Source organism: Spermophilus citellus, assembly GCF_964194105.1.
Source record: "Spermophilus citellus genome assembly, chromosome: 6".
Taxonomy (NCBI): Eukaryota; Metazoa; Chordata; class Mammalia; order Rodentia; family Sciuridae; genus Spermophilus; species Spermophilus citellus.
In genome coordinates, this window is record NC_138187.1 from 18,026,923 (window position 1) to 18,044,250 (window position 17,328).

A 17,328-nucleotide genomic window follows, 5' to 3' on the forward strand; every position below is an offset into this window, starting at 1 on the left:
GAACACAGTCTTATACATAACAGTGCTTAGTAAATACTTATGAGTCAGTCACTACTTTCCTGAATCATGCTTCCCTATAATCATCAATCCTGTGTATGTATTACTAAGTGGTGATTTATATTAATGTGCATTTTCTAGAGTTGAATTCCAGGACGTCTACACTACAACAGAAGCACAAACCACTGGCACCACACGCTTCTCACTGTGCCAGGCACAATACCAACATGGAACCACACACACCCTTAGAAGTCTATAGAATCCAGACACCACGGGGGGATCCACTACTGAGAGGTGAACAGCCATAACACTTCCAATCAATGTATATCAGAAACGTTTACCCATGTTTACCTGAGTCACCTGTCTTCCAACAGGCCATACCCTACTCTGGCACCATACACTGAATTTCTTTCTATGGTCTACCCTCCTTGGTACTTTGCTGAACAGGTTTAAAAAGATTCAAACGTACTCAAAGGAAAAAGTATTACTTCTAGATATCTTTAAATAAGAGAGCATTTAACAGAGGAAAATTAAAGCAAACTAATGATCTACACACAGCCCTGAATCTGGTTATCTTTCTACTAAACTTGTGACGTCTTGCTCCCCCAAGCAAAGCCACCATGAGTTACCTATATACTAAAGGTATAAATGCCATGGGCCTTGTCCTGGAGCAACTGGTTTTGGAAGATCAGATTCTTGGATTTCTTCTGTAATTCCACATATGAATTTACTGTCCCCCATGTAACCTTTCTACCAGTATTTACTGGGATAGTGGTGTGTGTGTGTGTGTGTGTGTGTGTGTGTGTGTGTATGGGGGGTAGATTATCAGATATTTTTTGGACAAATCAGATAAATGAAAAAAAACACACATAGTGTTCTGGATTGGAAGTTTCTATAAATATTTCCACTTTTGCTCAGTGAGCTGTGGAGCTGCATATTTACTCAGGGCTCTACAAATAGGTTCATGACCCTATGAACAGGGATTAGAAGCCTCAGAGCAGAGACTTGGCATGTCTAACAGCCAGCATGGAAGTGCTGGTCTGGATGGGGGTGGCTCTCTGATCCAAAGCAGCCCTAATGGGTCCAATGGTCCTAGAAATATTAAATGTTTCAGGTCTCTCTCACTTCTTCCCTATTCCCTTAGAATTTTAGAAACACTAAATGTCTAATATTACACTGACATGTGGGGGTGGGAGGTATAAGACAGGCCAACATATCACCAGTCACATTCTAGGTAAGCAAGAGGAGTTATCAGGTAGAATTAGAATGTGCCTGAAACCCTAATTTGATGAGACACACCGTAAGCATGCATCCTTTCAATCTTCAGAAGGCATGGTAGTCCAGAAGAGTCAGAAGAGAGCACCCAGAACAATTAAGAGGTAAGTGTAAGACTCAGGAGAAACAGCAAAAGGAACTGGGGTTACTTGCAGCCTGCAAGAGCAGCAGCCACAGGGAGTTAAGTCTTCAGGTACAGAAACAGATGATGGGGATCAACTGCTCTCCTCTTGATGGAGGGCAAGGCATTAGTAAAACTATCTCAGTGACAACACAGGGAGTCTCCCCTAGCTACCTGGATCAACTTCTTGACACAAAAAAGGTACACCATAATAGGCTTCTGAAGGAAGCTATAAAATCTTCACTCTCCTTTTGTAAATATCTTCACACAGAGATGGATCTGATAGAGTTCTGATCAGACTCCTGAGAGCTCTACCCGTGTGTGAAAATCGGTTATCAAGCTGCATCCAGGATCTTGTGTAGTAGACAACAACAAAAACCTTTCAGCAGTTATCCCCTTGAAAACCACTCTCACCCACATGGAAGGATCTTGAATGTTGCTGAATTTAGCAATCCAAGAGCAGTGGCCTCAACACTGAAGAGAATTTCATTCTAAACTCAGACAGTAAATCTTCTCCACTTTATTAAAGGAGAAGTGGAGATACACAGGAAAGGGACAGACTCATCGAGTTAGAGGCAGAGGTGAGAACAAGATGGAAGTCTAGTTTATTTATACTCTCAAGTTTATCTTGGGAATTACACTTTAGAGCTAAGAAAAGATTGCTTCAAGAGTGAGATCAGGGTGAGCTGGCTAAAGGGGTGTGGCATGAGAGAGAAGCTCCTCATCAAAGAGTCCTCCTGAGCTCCTCGGCCTTCCCCTTCAGGGGGTTCTCCGGCAAATACACAGAGGTCGGGTGTGGCAGAAGCTTTTCTCTCATGTGAACTTCCCGGTGTTTGGTGAGAACAGAACTCTTACTGAAACGTTTTCCACACTGGGCACATCCGTAGGGCTTCTCTCCAGTGTGTATTCTCCGGTGTTCTCGAAATCTTGTGCAGTTATTGAAGCTTTTCTCGCAGTCCACACACTTGTAGGGATTCTCCCCAGTGTGTACCCTGCGGTGGGCACTGAAGTGGGAACTGTTGGTGAAGCTTTTCCCACACTCTCCACACTGATAGGGCTTCTCCCCGGTGTGGGTCCGCTGATGGATGATAAGGCTAGAGCTCTGACTGAAGCACTTCCCACACTCTGTGCATCTGTACGGCTTCTCCCCTGTGTGGATTCTCTGGTGGGCTCCAAAATTCGAGGAGTCATTAAAGCTTTTGCCACAGTCAAGACACTTAAAAGGTTTTTCTCCTGTGTGGATTCTTTGATGTCGGATGAGGCTTCTGCTTCTACCAAAGCACTTGCCACAGACACTACACTTGTATGGATTCTCCTTCTGGTGGGGCATCCGGCACATAAGACGAGCACTCCTGCCAAAGCTTTCTCCATACTTGAGCAGTCTGTAAGGTCTCCTCCCCATGAAAGGCCTCTGAGGCACCACAGCTTTCCCTAGATCTCTAGGCTGAGGCATCAGCTTTCCCTGTCTAATTCCTTGAAGGCTTTCCCATTGTCTTCCTGAGATGCACTCCCTTTTACGATACTTACTGGAATCAATGTTCTGGGAAATGACTCTTTTAGACTTTTCTATTAATGCTCTGTGAGGTTCTGTGTCCTTATAGATTACCTGTGTTAGGTCCTCCTTGATACTATTTCCAATTTCAAAATCTGAAAAAAAGACAATATAAATTTCACACAAATCCTATGTTAACACAAACAACCTGGCTTGCAAGGTTTGGTGTTTATGATTCCTGTACATTTTGTGGGTCTCAGATCCTGGGACTCTTCCCGGATTTCCTTATCCTGGATTCTCCTTCAGTTCCATAAATAGGCCAGTAACAAACATCTGGTACAGAGTAGGTCTTCAGAAATGTTTTCTGAATTGAATATAATTCAATTGAATTATAATCCAAACCATTATTCCCCATGCATGTTCTGATTAACATGGAAGCAACTTGGCTTATCTCCCTGAAGTTCTGTTCTGATTCATCCTGTTTTCATTATTTCAAATCAATACTAAAGTAGACTTCTTCAAGGAAGTTCTGAATTCAACATCAGCTAATCATGTCCTACTCAAGAGTATTCTTTTTTCTTAGATGGTCTTGTAATTTTGTTTTTCTGTCTATCCCCCTGACCACACTAACCAAATCTTAATTCTCAGTTTATAAAGTTGGAATTATTTTTTCCTTACTTTTTCATTTACAACCTACTTTAGTACAAGGCATACCTTGGATCCAGCTTTTCTATGATGTTTTCTGGACAGAGTGTACAACATGGTGAAGTGACACAAGCTTTAGAATCATATAACTCTGGTTCTGATTCCTTCTTGGTCATGTACCAAACATGTGATTTTTGTATTAATTTCTTATTTTGATAAATTTGAACAGAAAATACAGAAAAATAAAGAACAGTATGTATAATGAACTCCCATGAATCTCTTACTTCTTACTTCATCTGCATTGGTGTGGGAAGGAAGATGGTGATTTTAGTTTGACTAAAATTTAGCAGTCAGCAAGAAATACAGTGATGGAGTTCAGGACTAAAATGATTTATTTCTCTCTCATTTTGTTTCTGCCTCTTTTTTCTCATGTACACCACACATGACTGAGATGTTTCTGATTTGAACTTACTGATACACCTCCTTCACCCATTTTCTCTCATGCATAATTCCAAGTTCTTCCCCACAGCATTTCCAGGAATTATAAAACACCATCTGACCCATACAGACAAAAACAAACCTGAGATCCTAAAGACTGAGTCACTAGAATGAGTGACTAGACTGAGTAGGTGAGTACCTCCTTTGAATGGAAGCACCATGAATACAGGACCTGTTTCATTCATTGCTATTTCCTGAAACAGCACATGGCACTCAAATATATGTTGAATGAATAAGTGTACATGAGCCTGTGCCAGATCTGATTTTTCAGTAAGTTGCACCTTCTCCTTTTTTAGACTAGAACCTTAGGAGATCCTTACCATTTGGGCTTTGCAGCAGACCTGGAGGTCTCTGGAATTCTGGCTCTGGTATAATTTCTTCCTCACTCATCCTCTCACTGCCAGAATCTTCTATTACTGCCTCCTGTGAGGTGTCCTCAGGTTCCCAGTCTATAGGTCCTTGGGGTTCCATTTCAACATGCCCTCTTTGTTGCCTTGAGGGTGATGGGACTTCTTCTGGGGGGTTTGTGGAAGGCACAGATGCTCGAGAATTAATGAGGGCATCCATCTCCTTGTAGAACGCACAGGACTCCAGCACGTGGCCATTCTTCACTTTGCGGTAACTCTTCTGCAGGCTTTTGAATTTGGTTCGACACTGTTCTGGTGTCCGCAGGAAGCCACACTCTCGAAGTTGTTCAGCTACAGCCCCATACAACTTGCTCTTCCGATGACAGGCTTGAAGTGCTTCATAAAACCGAGTCTCACGAAGAATATCAAGAAAAGTCTTGGTTTCTTCGTAGCCCCAATGCACACCTGCCATTCAAGATAAAGTTCAGAGATAAGGAGTCTGTAGGCTCTCTATTTCATATACATTACAAAATTTAAGGGTTAAAAAAGAAATGCTATTTGTAGTAGCAACAGGAAATGTGATACGCAGAGGAATATACTTTGCAGAAATAAGGATGTCTATATAAAAAAATGTATAATATTTTATTGAAAGACATGAAAGAACTAGAAAAAAATAAGAGAATATTTCTGAACAAGTGGACTCAAGTTATATAGATATCAGGTCTTAAATGAATCTATGAAGTAAAAATCCCAACAGAGTTTTTTTTCAATGAAATTGATAAACTGATCTTAAAGTTTATCAAATTTGGAAGAATAAAGGTATAGTGTCCCAAATCTGCCACTGCTCTTGAGACTCAAGAATTTAGCTGTCTGGAAATATCTTTCCCATGTGATTAAGAACAGGGGATCAGAAACACTCAATAGGAACTTCTCTGATTAGTGGGGTAGAGAAGATAGTACCAGGAACAGTGGTTATCAGTTACACTGTATTTTAGCATTTTCAGAATGCTTTCCTCTCTATATTCCATAGAACCCTGATAACAATGCTGTGAGGTAGTCTTACTTATATAGTATAGATGAGGCAACTGAAGCCCAGTGTGGTTACATGATTCATCTACCATCAAACAGCTGTTAACTGACAGCTTAATTATGTATGTCTCTGTCCCCAAATAGTCAACACTAGCTTTCTTTTGCATGGAGCCTCTTTTTTATTTTTTCAATTTTAATATCTCTGAGTTCTTGTATTTAAGATGCATCTCTTGTAAACAACATATAAGCTGTTTTTTTAATGTGTGATAATCTTAATCCTGTAAGTTTGTAATTAATGATACATTTAAATATATATATAATATATATATATATATAATAATATATAATATATATATAATTTTTTGTTTGACTTATCTATTTTGTATTCTTTTTATCTTTCTTGTCTTCTTTTACATTAAGCAAAAAATTCACATGTTTTTTCACTCTTGTTAGTTACATATTATTTTACTGGTCATCCTAGGTGGTATAATAATGTATTCTTGACTTATTAGAATCCAATTCTTGGATAATACTAGATCCTTGGACCCCTTTAACTTCATCTGTCTTCCTGCCACAAGGCCTCAGACACTCAGCATTCATGCTATGCTTTAAACCCCAGGGCTGCTCAGTGCTGTCATTAAGCTGTGCTGGGGGCAGCAATAGACACTGAGGTATTTTCATGGGATTTTTATGGGATTCACATCACAGTGAAAGCAGCAGGATGTGTGATAGCACTCTCCAGGTTTAGTGGCTTCACATCTATTCCCTTTTCTACAGACCACACTTCTGTTTTCATAACAGGGAAACGAAATACAATTCTTACCACTCAGGTTTTGAAACAAGACAGGAGCACCCCGAATCTCAGACTTTCGGATAAATTCAATGCCTATTTCATCACCGTCAGAATCTTCTGCAGCTTCCTCCTCCTCTACCAGACTAATCTGTTCTCTAGCAGTGATACCAATTCTCTTTAGCCTTGGGAGAGGTATCACCTCCTTTGGCTTATCGGTGGATGAAGCATGGGCAGCAGGATTCAATAAAGCATCCATGTCCTCAAAGAAGGCACACGGTTCTAGAAGGTGGCCATTTCTCACTTTTCGATAGCTTTTCTGAAGACTTTTAAACTTGGTCCGGCACTGTTCTGGTGTTCGGAGGAAGCCACATTCTCGCAGCCATTCAGCCACAGCACCATATACCTGGCTATTTCGGGGACAAGCCTGAAGTGTTTCATAAAAGCGAGACTCCTTGAGAATTGCAAGGAAAGTCTTCGTTTCCTCATAGCTCCAGTGCACACCTGCTATCTTTTCATCTTCTAAACCCCACTGTTGCTGCTCTCTCCATGTTTTCCCTGCATTCCTGGCAGGAATCTGAATAGCATGAACTGACTTTTCCTTGATGCAGTTGCTTCGTAGTATATTCCTTTTATTAGAGGAATGGAGACCTATGGTCCATGGCTCCTTTCTTTGTTCCAATTGGCTTATCTTGTTAGATGTAGACACTGTACTTCCTGTGGTAAGAAAACACATTTCATGCTAGGCACAGATGTCATTACTGCATGCCTCAATCTTCTGCTATGACATGCCCTCCTGGACCATGTGCTTAGGCCAAAGCCTTGCTCAATGGGGCCAATGCATGCTGTGGTTATTCTTATAAGACTTCTCTGGCATAATCATCTCCTAGTCATCTCATTTTACTTCTTCCATATGTACCACTTCTCCTATCTAGTTCTTGAAGGAATACATTTAAGGTTAAGAAACATATTTTACTACCTTCGATTCCCTCAGTAGTTAGCATTGTGTAAGGTTCAGATTAAGCTCCTAATAGGTATTTGTTACTCACAAATCAACTGTGCTAGCATCTGCACCCTACACTGTCTCTCTGGGCACCTCAACAAATAGCTATGAGAGATTAGAAGTAAAGATGTTTTGTCAAACTACATTAAAAAGCTACTTACTGATAGTATGATACTGACAAAAACAGAGAGTGCAATAGAATAGAGCCCAACAATAAATTCATTCATGCATGGTATTTTAACCTTTGACAAGGGTGTCAAGAACCCACCACTGGGAAAGGATAATCTGTTCAATAAACGGTGTTGAAAAAACTGAATATCCAATTGCCAAAGACTGAAACTGTACACCTATTTTACACTACACACAACAATTAACTCAAAATGTATTAAAAACTTGAATGTAAGACTTGAAACCATAAAACTCCTCAAAGCAAGCATAGGGAAAAAGCAACTCGACACTGGTCTTGGCAATGACTTTTGGATATGACACTGAAAGAACAGACAACAAAAGCAAAAATAAGCCAGATGTTAAACTAAAAAGCTTTTGTACAGCAAGAGGAAACAGTCGACAAAGTGAAGAGATAAGAAACTACAAGCAAACCATCCATCTGATAAGGGGTTAAAATCTAAAATATACTAGAAATCATAAAACTCAATAGCAAAAAAATCCAATGAAAATCATGGACAAAAGACCCGAAAATCTGATTAGATATTTTTCCCAAAGAAATACAAATGGCCAATAGTTCACAAAAGAAAAGAAAATTTAAAAAACGACAATGAGATATCACCTCATACCTGTTAGAATGGCTAACATCAAACCAATGGCCAACAATTATATGAAAAAAATGTTCAATATCTTTAGCTATCAGGGAAATGCAAATCAAAAGTATACTGAGATTTCGTTTCACTCCAGTTAGAGTGACAATCATCAATAACGCAATAACAATAAACGCTGCTGAGGATGCAGGGAAAAGGAACTCCTTCAACTGTTGGTAGGAATGAAAACTGGAACCTCCACCATGGAAATCAGTATAAAGGTTCCTAAAAAAGCTAAAAATAGGGCTGGGGATGTAGCTCAGAGGTAAAATGTTTGCCTAGTGCATGCAAGGCTGTGGGTTCAATCCCTGGAACTTCCCCCCTGCTCCTCAAAAGAAGTCTAACAATAGAACTACTGTATGATCCAGCTCTTACCACTCTTTGGTATTTACTCAAAAGAACTGAAAGTTAGCATACATAAGAGATATATGCATACCTATATTAACTGCAGCACAATTTATAATAGCCAAGTTATGGAATCAGACTTGTGTCTATCAACAGATAGAAGGACAAAGAAAATGTGGTATATATACAGAATGTGGTTTTATCCAGCCATATAGTATAAAATTACACCATTTGCAGGAAAAGGAATAGAACCAGAGGACATAATTTTGAGCAAAATAAATCAGACTCAGAGTAAAGAAAGTCTTGTGTGTTTTCTCTCATATGTGGAAGCTAGAGGGGGAAAAAAAACAGGGAAAAAAAGAAAAAGGATGTCATGAATGTAGAAGAGAGACCACCATTAGGGTGGAGTTGGGGGATGGGAGAGATATTGGGAGTGAAACTGATCAAATATGTTTTTATGTATATACAAATATTCTATATAGAAACCCAGAATTCTGCATAATTATTATGCACCAACAAAAATAAAGCATAAAAAGAAAAGATAATAAGTGCTGGACAGGATGTGGAGAGAATGGAATTCCATGCACTATTGGTGGGAATGTGAACTGGTGTCACTGTCACAGGAAACAGTACCGAGATTCCTCAAAAAATTAAAAACTGAATTATCAAGTGAGTCAACAATCCTAATTCTAGGTATGTATCTGATGGAAATAAAATTCATATCTTGAGGTATTTGTAGTCTCATGTTCACTGTAGCGTTATTCACCACAGTCAAGACACAGAGGCAACCTAATGTCTTTCGATGGATGAAGAAAATGTGAGAATAAAGGGAAAAAAGATCGATCAATCAATCAATCAATCAATCAATCAAGTAAAGTGTTATTTAGTCACAAAAAGAAAGAAATCCTGTCATCTGTGATATGTTGAAGGGACCTGTAGGGCATTATAATAAAAGAAATAAGCAAAGACAAACATCATATGATCTCATATGGGCATCTAAAAACTTTGGACTCAGAATAAAATGGTAGTTGACAGGGGATTTGGAGTGGGGGAAATGAGATGTTGGTCAAAAGGTACTAACTTCAGTTGTAACATGAGTAAGTTCTAGAGATCTTGTTCTAGAAAGATCTTGTAATTAAGCTTCATGGTCTGAGACAAAGTACATACATGTTTCTTCAAAAGAGACAAAAATCTACTTTCTATTACTTCACATTTTAAAATTATTGGTAAAAGTATATTTTTCACCAATATTTACTGAAAACAAAATATTTCATTACTTTTGGAGACACTCTGGTAGGGCTAATAGGAAAGACTAGGAAGATTAGGAAGCAAATTGAGTTTACTGCCCTATAATATCGAAGAGATCAACATGTCTTAAATTTGAATCCTAGTCACAGTGCTTACTTACTTTTTATTAGGGGTTATTTTTAATCCTCTAAGTCTCAGTTTCCTATTCAAAGAGGTGCTAGCTTCCTAAAAAGTATCTAATGCCCCCAAGAGGTATGTAAAATTTAGTTATTTTCCATACAACCTGCATAGAAGCTTTACAGAATACTTCTAGAGATTTTGGTACTGGGGTTTGAACCTAGGGGTGCTTTACCACTGAACCCAAATCCCTCACTTTTTTTTTTCTTTTGAGATAGTCTTGCTAAATTTCTGAAGTTGGCCTCTAACTTGGGATCCTCCTGCCTCAGCTTCCTGATTCACTGGGATTATAGGCATGTACCACCATGCCCAGCTGGAATTCTCCTACAGATGCAACATCAAATCAAGCCCTTCTGAAGGAACCCTGCAGATGGAGATCTGCTCTTTATTTTTCACACTAGAGAAGTAGGTATGGGACAACATCAGCATTTGATTAGGCAATGACTTCGAGGCTGGAATGGGAACTGTGGCAGGTGAGTAGGAGCCCTTTCCTCGGATTTGGCCAACTGTTACTGTGCAGGAAAGAGGGCCTGTGATGTCTGATGTTTGAGTTTCCAAGACGCACTGGACAACCATTTTTATAATCTAATTCTAAATGAAAACACGGTGTGGCAATTCACAATAGCTAAATTACGAAATCAACCCAGATGCCCATGAACAGATGAATGGATTAAGAAATTGTGATGTCTCTACACACACATACACACACACACACAAAATGGAGTTCTACTCAGTCATAAAAAATAATGAAATTATGGCATTTGCTGGTAAATGAATGAAAATGAAGAATATTGTGCTAAGTGAAATTAGCCAAACTCAGAAATTGAAAAGGTCGAAAGTTTTCTCTAATATGCAGGAAGCTAGAGTAAAATAAAGAAAAGGGGGAGAGAGGGATAGGATAACATAAAAAAAATCAATCAAACATAAATTAACAGAAGAGCAAAAGAGTCTTTCTGACTTCATCAATCTTTTAGTCTAGTGGATGCAAGTTTACATTTTCTATACTCTGAATGTGACAGTAATATATAATTCTTCTATAATTTAATTACTAACTTATATTATTATTACTACTATTGGTAGGAAGAAAAGGGTGAGATAAGAGAACGCAGCTAAGTGATTACACCAGAGAACCCATGGAGAATCTTTAAGGATTAATACATTTTATCACCAGTTGGAATGAATACATAAGAAATCCCCAAGGATTTTTTTTTTTTTAAATCTATGAAAGGAAAGAATCCTTACCTAGGGAGACCAAGGTTCCAACACTCTCTTTCCTGATATCCCTGTAGAGATGTCTGTGAGCAGGAATCTGATGCACACTCTTTTTATAGGAAAAGCCTCTTGTCATCTGGACATCTTTCATTGGTTCCTGTAACAACACTAATACTAGTGACTACCAAGATAACTGCACGGGTCTTCAAAGGATGAAATGATCATGGATGAAGCAGAGAAGGGCCCTAAAGAAGAACTAAAATTAAGGAGCCAAGTGTGTACTGTGTGTCCAGTGAAGCATAACTATGAAAGCTATGAAAAGAATCAGAAAATGAGAGAAGGTAAGAAAGATGATCCAGCAAGGAGTCCCATTACTCAGAAGGCTGAGTCCAATATTTTCTGGAAAAGAAGTCTCTTGGAGAGAGTATAAAAATCTGAGGATACTGAAGCATAGGAAATCATTGTGACTAAACACCCTAGGAAGGAGAAAGGCCAAAGAGGACAATTACAATTTACCTGGGACCCAGCAGATAGATGTGTAGCTGTTACCTCCTGATCTATGGTGTTCCATTCATCAGCAGGGGTAGGAACCCAGGGAGAAGACCGAGCTATAAAAATTAAAAGAAACATTTAGTATTCTGGGCTCTGGCCATTTAATTCTTGATGCTTCTCCTTTCAAGAAATGAGAATGATTTAAAACCAACAAGATACAAATCGGTAATTTTTTCAATGAGTTCAGAGCGATGCCTGAAACTATATTATCCTAAAGCTGGGATCTCAAACTCAAGTGCTTTCAAGAAGTAAGCAGGTAAAGTAAAGGGGCCAGGTTGGAGCCATGCATGTGGAACTGGAGAGCACACGCCCTGCTGAAAGGACATAGTCAATGCCCAGTACCAGCTGCTGCTGCAAGGAGACCATGACTCTAGTAGAGCTAGAACCTCTAATTTTTTGAGAAGCCGGAAATCTGTACTTTCATGAAATCTCAAATTTTAAACCTTAAAGCAAACAACAAAATCCCCAAACAAAAACTCTTTGTAGGTGAAACAAAACAAGTCTGACTCGGTGTGCAAGTTACTGATTTGTGACCATTAGCATAATTTAAGCACCTAAGAATTAATATTGCCATATTTTCCTCAAAGTATGAATATTGTTATAAGAACTCAAAAGCTTGCTCCTCTTCTACAGAAGCAAATTAAATAATTTCATTGAAAACATTCTATTCCCTGAAATCCACATGGCTGAAACCATAGATCTTCCTTTAGAATGAATTAACCTTTCTGAGATATCCATCCCTCAAGGTTTCCTTTTTTTTTAATATTTATTTTTTAGGTATACTTGGACACCTTTATTTATTTTTAAGTGGTGCTGAGGATCGAACCCAGGGCCTCGCACAGGCTAGACGAGCACTCTGCTGCTAAGCCACAACCCCAGCCCCATCTCTCAAGACTTCTGTCCTCCTATATCCCAGAGTTAGTACTTCAAAAGAACAAGCTAATTCCCTTCAGAAATTCCTCATCACCTTGGGATGGTAAAATCCAGAAATACCATAAATAGGTAGATAAAGTCCCTGGGACCATCTAATCCATGTGACCATGAATGCTAATGAACACTCTGGATAATTCAGAACATCCAATCTTTGCAATGCATTCTATCATGGGTAATATGAACTTGGAGAGTGGTACTACCCCAGGTATGGTAGTAGTGAATCTAACCTCTTGATGAAAGGTTGTGTAGGTCCAACAGAGTTGAAGTCTAAGAAAAATTTTGCCATTATGAGAAAGGAAGCTAACGTGTATCAGGCATTATTATGCACTAGCCATTTTACACTGCCTCACATTAAATCTGTGCTAACACCCTTGTTATTTCCCTTTTACATAGGAGAGAAAGGAAAGTTTGAGAAGTGACCTGACCAAGGCCACACAGATAAAAAATGGGAGTCAGGTCTGTCTCTCAAGTCCCAGGTCTTATCCTCTTAGTATTAATGCTCCTTTTCATATCACTTGCTCAAGATCTCACACAAAAAGGGGGCAGAGTCAAATAAAAACAGAAGACTTTTGATTGTAAGTCCAGGGACCTTTCCATTCTTTCTATTTATTTATTTATTTTTAGCCTGATACGAAGCCATACTTCAGGAGACGTGGAGAGAACTGGGAAGGCCAGGGTGGTACACCTCCTTGTATCTGACTTGATTCATTCATGTCTAGGGTGGCTATGAACACCAGTGTCCCTTCTTTGTGACATCCTACTGTTATCCCTCTCATTGCCATTATGCAAGTCAGTTTTGAAATACTGGACTTGTTTCCCTTTCCACAGAGATTTGCAAGTTATTTATGGTCAGCCAAGAGCAAATACACACACAGGAGGACTGAAAACACAAGCTGACTGCAGAATGGAGATTTCACAAGACTCAAGGCTGGCTGGGCAATGCTAAGGTTCCCCAGTTTTCACCTTTAAGATCTCTCTTTAATGAGGTTGTCTAAGGGCCCAACTCTTGAAGCTAATGAAATCTTTCTTCCCAAATATTCAATTCACCCTGAAATCATGTATTGAGCAAGTCAAATATGACTCTGAGCAAGTTACAGTGTCAGGGATGCAGTACATATATATTTGCTTTAGGCATGCTCTGAGTCCTTCTTACTATTCTTCTTCTTTTTTTTTGTTTTTGTTTTCCTTCTTACCATTCTTGGGTAAGGGCCGATGTGCTCTCTTTTGGTTCAGCTGTTCCTGGTGTCCTGAGTGGAGGCTTCCAGCTTCCTCCCGAGACACTGCCCTGGATTGGGTCTCCACCTGCGCTGGCTGAAAGTCTGCTACCTCCCACACTGTTCCAAGTGGGGCTTCCTTCTCAGAGTGGATAGGACTGCTGACCTGAGAAATAAAGTCAATACCATAATGGAAAAGGGAAGGGAAAGAGGTCCAAATTGGGGCCCAATTCATACACACACACACACACACACACACACACACACACACACATATGTATATATATTTTAAATAAAGGACAAAAGATATGAGAAACAATGAAAATTTCATTCCTTTCCCGGTGGAGTCTCTGAGAGTGTTGGTCTCACCACACTGTACAGGAGTTTGGGTAGAAGGAAGTGTACTCCTTATTGCTACAAAGAGGGGGAAAATCTGTCAGGAATAAAATACAGAGCAACTTAGTTTCTAGAATAAACATTATTTGAACCCCCTCATGTCTATTAGGTTCAGAACATGAACGTATTCACTAGTGAACAGAAATCTTTTGCATTACCCACATCAATTTGTCTATTCCAGGTCAACACAGCAACTTGCTGATACTCAGATCTTTACACAACGGAAATACTGTGCAAGGTGAAACCGCAAACCTGGCAAATGATGCAGGATTTCATGAGGTCAATGAAAGGTTGTTGAAAAACAACCAGAAGAGCACGCAGAGCCACAAGAAATGAAGATCTAGGAGTAAGATTGGAGATGAGTGATGGGATCATGGTACTGAAAGCACTCAGTGCTTCAGAAGACACTAGCTGGCATATTAAAGGATTAGAAAATATTCTGGGATAACTCTTTTTTTCTCTTTTTTGGGAGAGGTGCAAAAATAGCATTGTTTAGGATCAAACTGCAAAAGTCAAACCCTATGAAGCATTAACTGTAGTGTTCTCTCATACTTTTGCTGGAAACATTATGCCAAGGATTAAAACATATTTAAGTGCAACGCTTAGTTTCATTTGGAAGATAATATTTTTTTGTTCAAAACTTTTCCCCTTTCTATTTAATATGAAATTCTGATCTTCTTTTAAGTGCATTCCCTTTAAGGCTCTCTTATTAGTAGCACTGAACTTTCCATAATAAGTACTTCTTGCAATGCAATCCTGTCTTTCCCACCCCTTTCTTTCTAAAACACAAACATTTGCAAGATCCTTGCTCACCTGCTGTCTCAGTCTCCCAGTCTCTTTTTCCAAATGGACGACCAGGGCCACCGCCTCTTCTCCACTTTCCGGGTATTGCTTCTGTGCCCAGACCTGAATCTTCTCCGGCAAAATAGTGAGAAACTGCTCAATCACCAGCAGCTCTAGGATCTGCTCTTTGGAACGTGTTTCTGGCTTCAACCACCGGCAGCAAAGTTCCCAGAGTTTACTGAAAGCTTCATGGGGCCCAGTCACATCCTCATATGAGAACTGCCTGAAGCATTTGCGAAAGGTCTCACACTCAATGCTCTCTGATCCTCCCAGAATGGGTTCCGACGCCCACTCGGGGTCCTTTTCCACCTTCATGATGAGGCACCCTTCAACCTCCAGGGGCACGTCAATCTCCGAATCCAGGGCCGTAGCCATGCTCCAACGGGGGGAGGGGGTGTCGCGGGGTGGTGTCAATGTCAAGTCTAGCTCCAAGAGGGGGCCCCAAGAAGCCTCCCTGAGCTCCCTGCCTAATGTTCTAAAGTGTGGGATGGGAGGCAGGTTAAAAAACCAAACCAAACCAAACCAACCCCCCTGGCAGTGTCAGCAGAACAGGGCAGTCCTAGGCCCTTGAAAAGTCCCCAAACTCGGCCCCTTCACCAAATAAGAAATGACCCCGCCCGCAATGTGGTTTCCAGGATGCATTCCTTTCAGTGCAATGTCGAGGACAGGGAGCGAGGCTCAAGGACTGGGAGGAAATCAAGCCGACTGAGGAAAGGATGGGCGGAGGCGGCCGGCCTGGAGGGGGTGTGTCAGCCGCCCCGGGGTCCTGCTCTGGGAGGCGAGGCCCGCGTGGGTGGGGCCGGATGTGCGGGCCCCGCCCGGCCCCAGGTTCCAGCTGGACTCGGGTCCGGCGGCGCGCCCAGGCCGCAGGTGGCCCGCGGGGAGCAGCGGTGTCCGAGACCAGCCCCGGCCGTCCTCGGGAAAAATCGGCACGTCGAGAAAAGGCCGCAACGCGGTTCCGCCCCGAAGGAATAAAAAGTGGCGGGGCCAAGTCAGGCCTCGCGGGGGGTGGCTGCCGGCTCCCGGCGCTCGGCCTCGTCCGCTCGGCCCGCGGAGAGCGCGGGGGGCGCTGGGAGCCGTCGCCGCGCATGCGCCGCCCGCGACCGCGCGCCGCAGGGGCTTCCTCGCGGCGAGGGGCTGGGGGAAGGGGCTGCGTGGTGTACTCTCGCGAGAGCGCGCAGCGCGGTGTCTGGCGGTCGAGGGACTTAGAAGAGAGGAGGGATGCTCGGGCTGCCGCGGAGGGACACAGCGGGGCTTGAGCTGTCAGTGAGACAGAGACGGCGAAACAGAACAGGGAAGGGGAGCCAGAGTCTTGCCTCTAGGCAGTGGGAGCGGCACCAGTGGGGAGGGGGCGCTGCCGCGCAAGGAGGCCCCGTGGAGCGGGGACTCCTTTGTCCGGCGAGGGTCACCGGTCTCGTGGCGGAGGGATCGTGGCCCGTGTGGCTGCGAGTCCCGTGGAGGGAACCTCGGAGGGACGGCTGGAGCGTGGGGCGCACGCTGTGGGGGAACAGCGCCCCCTGCGGGATGATTGCGCCGTCTTCACCACCCCGGGGCCGCTGGAGGTGTCGCCCTCCGGTTATGGGGATTCTTACTGCCCTGGGGTCTGGGGAAGTCGGCGTGGCTAAGTGTGATCAGAGGGGACTTCTGGGACAAAGTCTGTATGGGCTCCAGCTTCACTTTACCAGTGCCTTCGGGAGGTGCTGTAAGACCAGTAGCTGGCTTTCCCGGAACCGTGCATATTCTTTCATCCTTATGTATTAACTGAGCATCTACTCACGCCAGGCAGTGTTTTAGGCATTTGGCATGCATCGGTGGACAAAACAGAAATCCTTGTTGTAGGGGTAGGTAGCTCCTTGGAAAACATATCTTAATGACCTTCGTGCCTCACAGCTTTAGTTAGAATTTGAGGTGCAAATTCTCGCAGTCTAAAGGCTCAGAGTACCATATAGATAACGGGTGTTAGAGGGAATCTATCTAGTATGTCCCAGGGGTTGTTTCAGTCATTACACAGCTTTCCTTCTGGTTATTTTTCTTGTAGGATAATACACTAAACTTTCATGTGACTTTATTAAAAATTATATTTATTGAGCACCTGTTTTGTGCCTAGCGTCTTAATAGGTGGTAAGCAAAACTTGGTCATAATTTTCAGTCTGGTGGGACACAAGCATTAGCCAAAATAAACCTTAAGTTAATGCACAGTTGTAACTGGTGGGTGCTACCAAGAAGAGAAAATGAGAGGGATTTGAGCTAGTCAGGTCTGGGAAGGTTTCTTTGAAGAAGCATTGCTAGGGATGAGATTCAAAGGTAAGGGTTTAAGAGCCAATTAGGCAAAGCTCGGTCCCCACAAAAATCCTATGAAGCAGACACGATCACCTCCATTTTAGAGGGTATGAAGA

At 41.7% G+C, this 17,328-nt stretch overlaps 1 protein-coding gene across 1 annotated transcript; it reads right to left on the minus strand.

The window, feature by feature from the left end:
• Positions 1-1,984: 1,984 nt before the first annotated feature.
• Positions 1,985-15,994, minus strand: ZKSCAN2 (zinc finger with KRAB and SCAN domains 2). The gene is made up of 7 exons (XM_081300336.1): positions 14,903-15,994; positions 13,673-13,859; positions 11,511-11,602; positions 11,025-11,151; positions 6,228-6,911; positions 4,349-4,840; positions 1,985-3,040 (listed from the first exon to the last, which is right to left on the minus strand). Exons 1-7 carry the CDS (start codon positions 15,305-15,307, stop codon positions 2,118-2,120), a joined length of 2,910 nt encoding a protein of 969 aa, XP_081156462.1. The 5' UTR covers positions 15,308-15,994; the 3' UTR covers positions 1,985-2,117.
• Positions 15,995-17,328: the final 1,334 nt, after the last annotated feature.

Excerpts from the sequence above, each read along its gene's own strand:
- ZKSCAN2 (XM_081300336.1), bottom strand. The coding sequence starts at position 15,307 with ATGGCTACGGCCCTGGATTCGGAGATTGACGTGCCCCTGGAGGTTGAA. Across the intron at positions 4,841-6,227 it reads CTTGTTTCAAAACCTGAGTG|GTGTGCATTGGGGCTACGAA; the intron begins GTAAGAATTGTA and ends CTTGAATGGCAG. Across the intron at positions 3,041-4,348 it reads TCTGCTGCAAAGCCCAAATG|ATTTTGAAATTGGAAATAGT; the intron begins GTAAGGATCTCC and ends TCTTTTTTTCAG.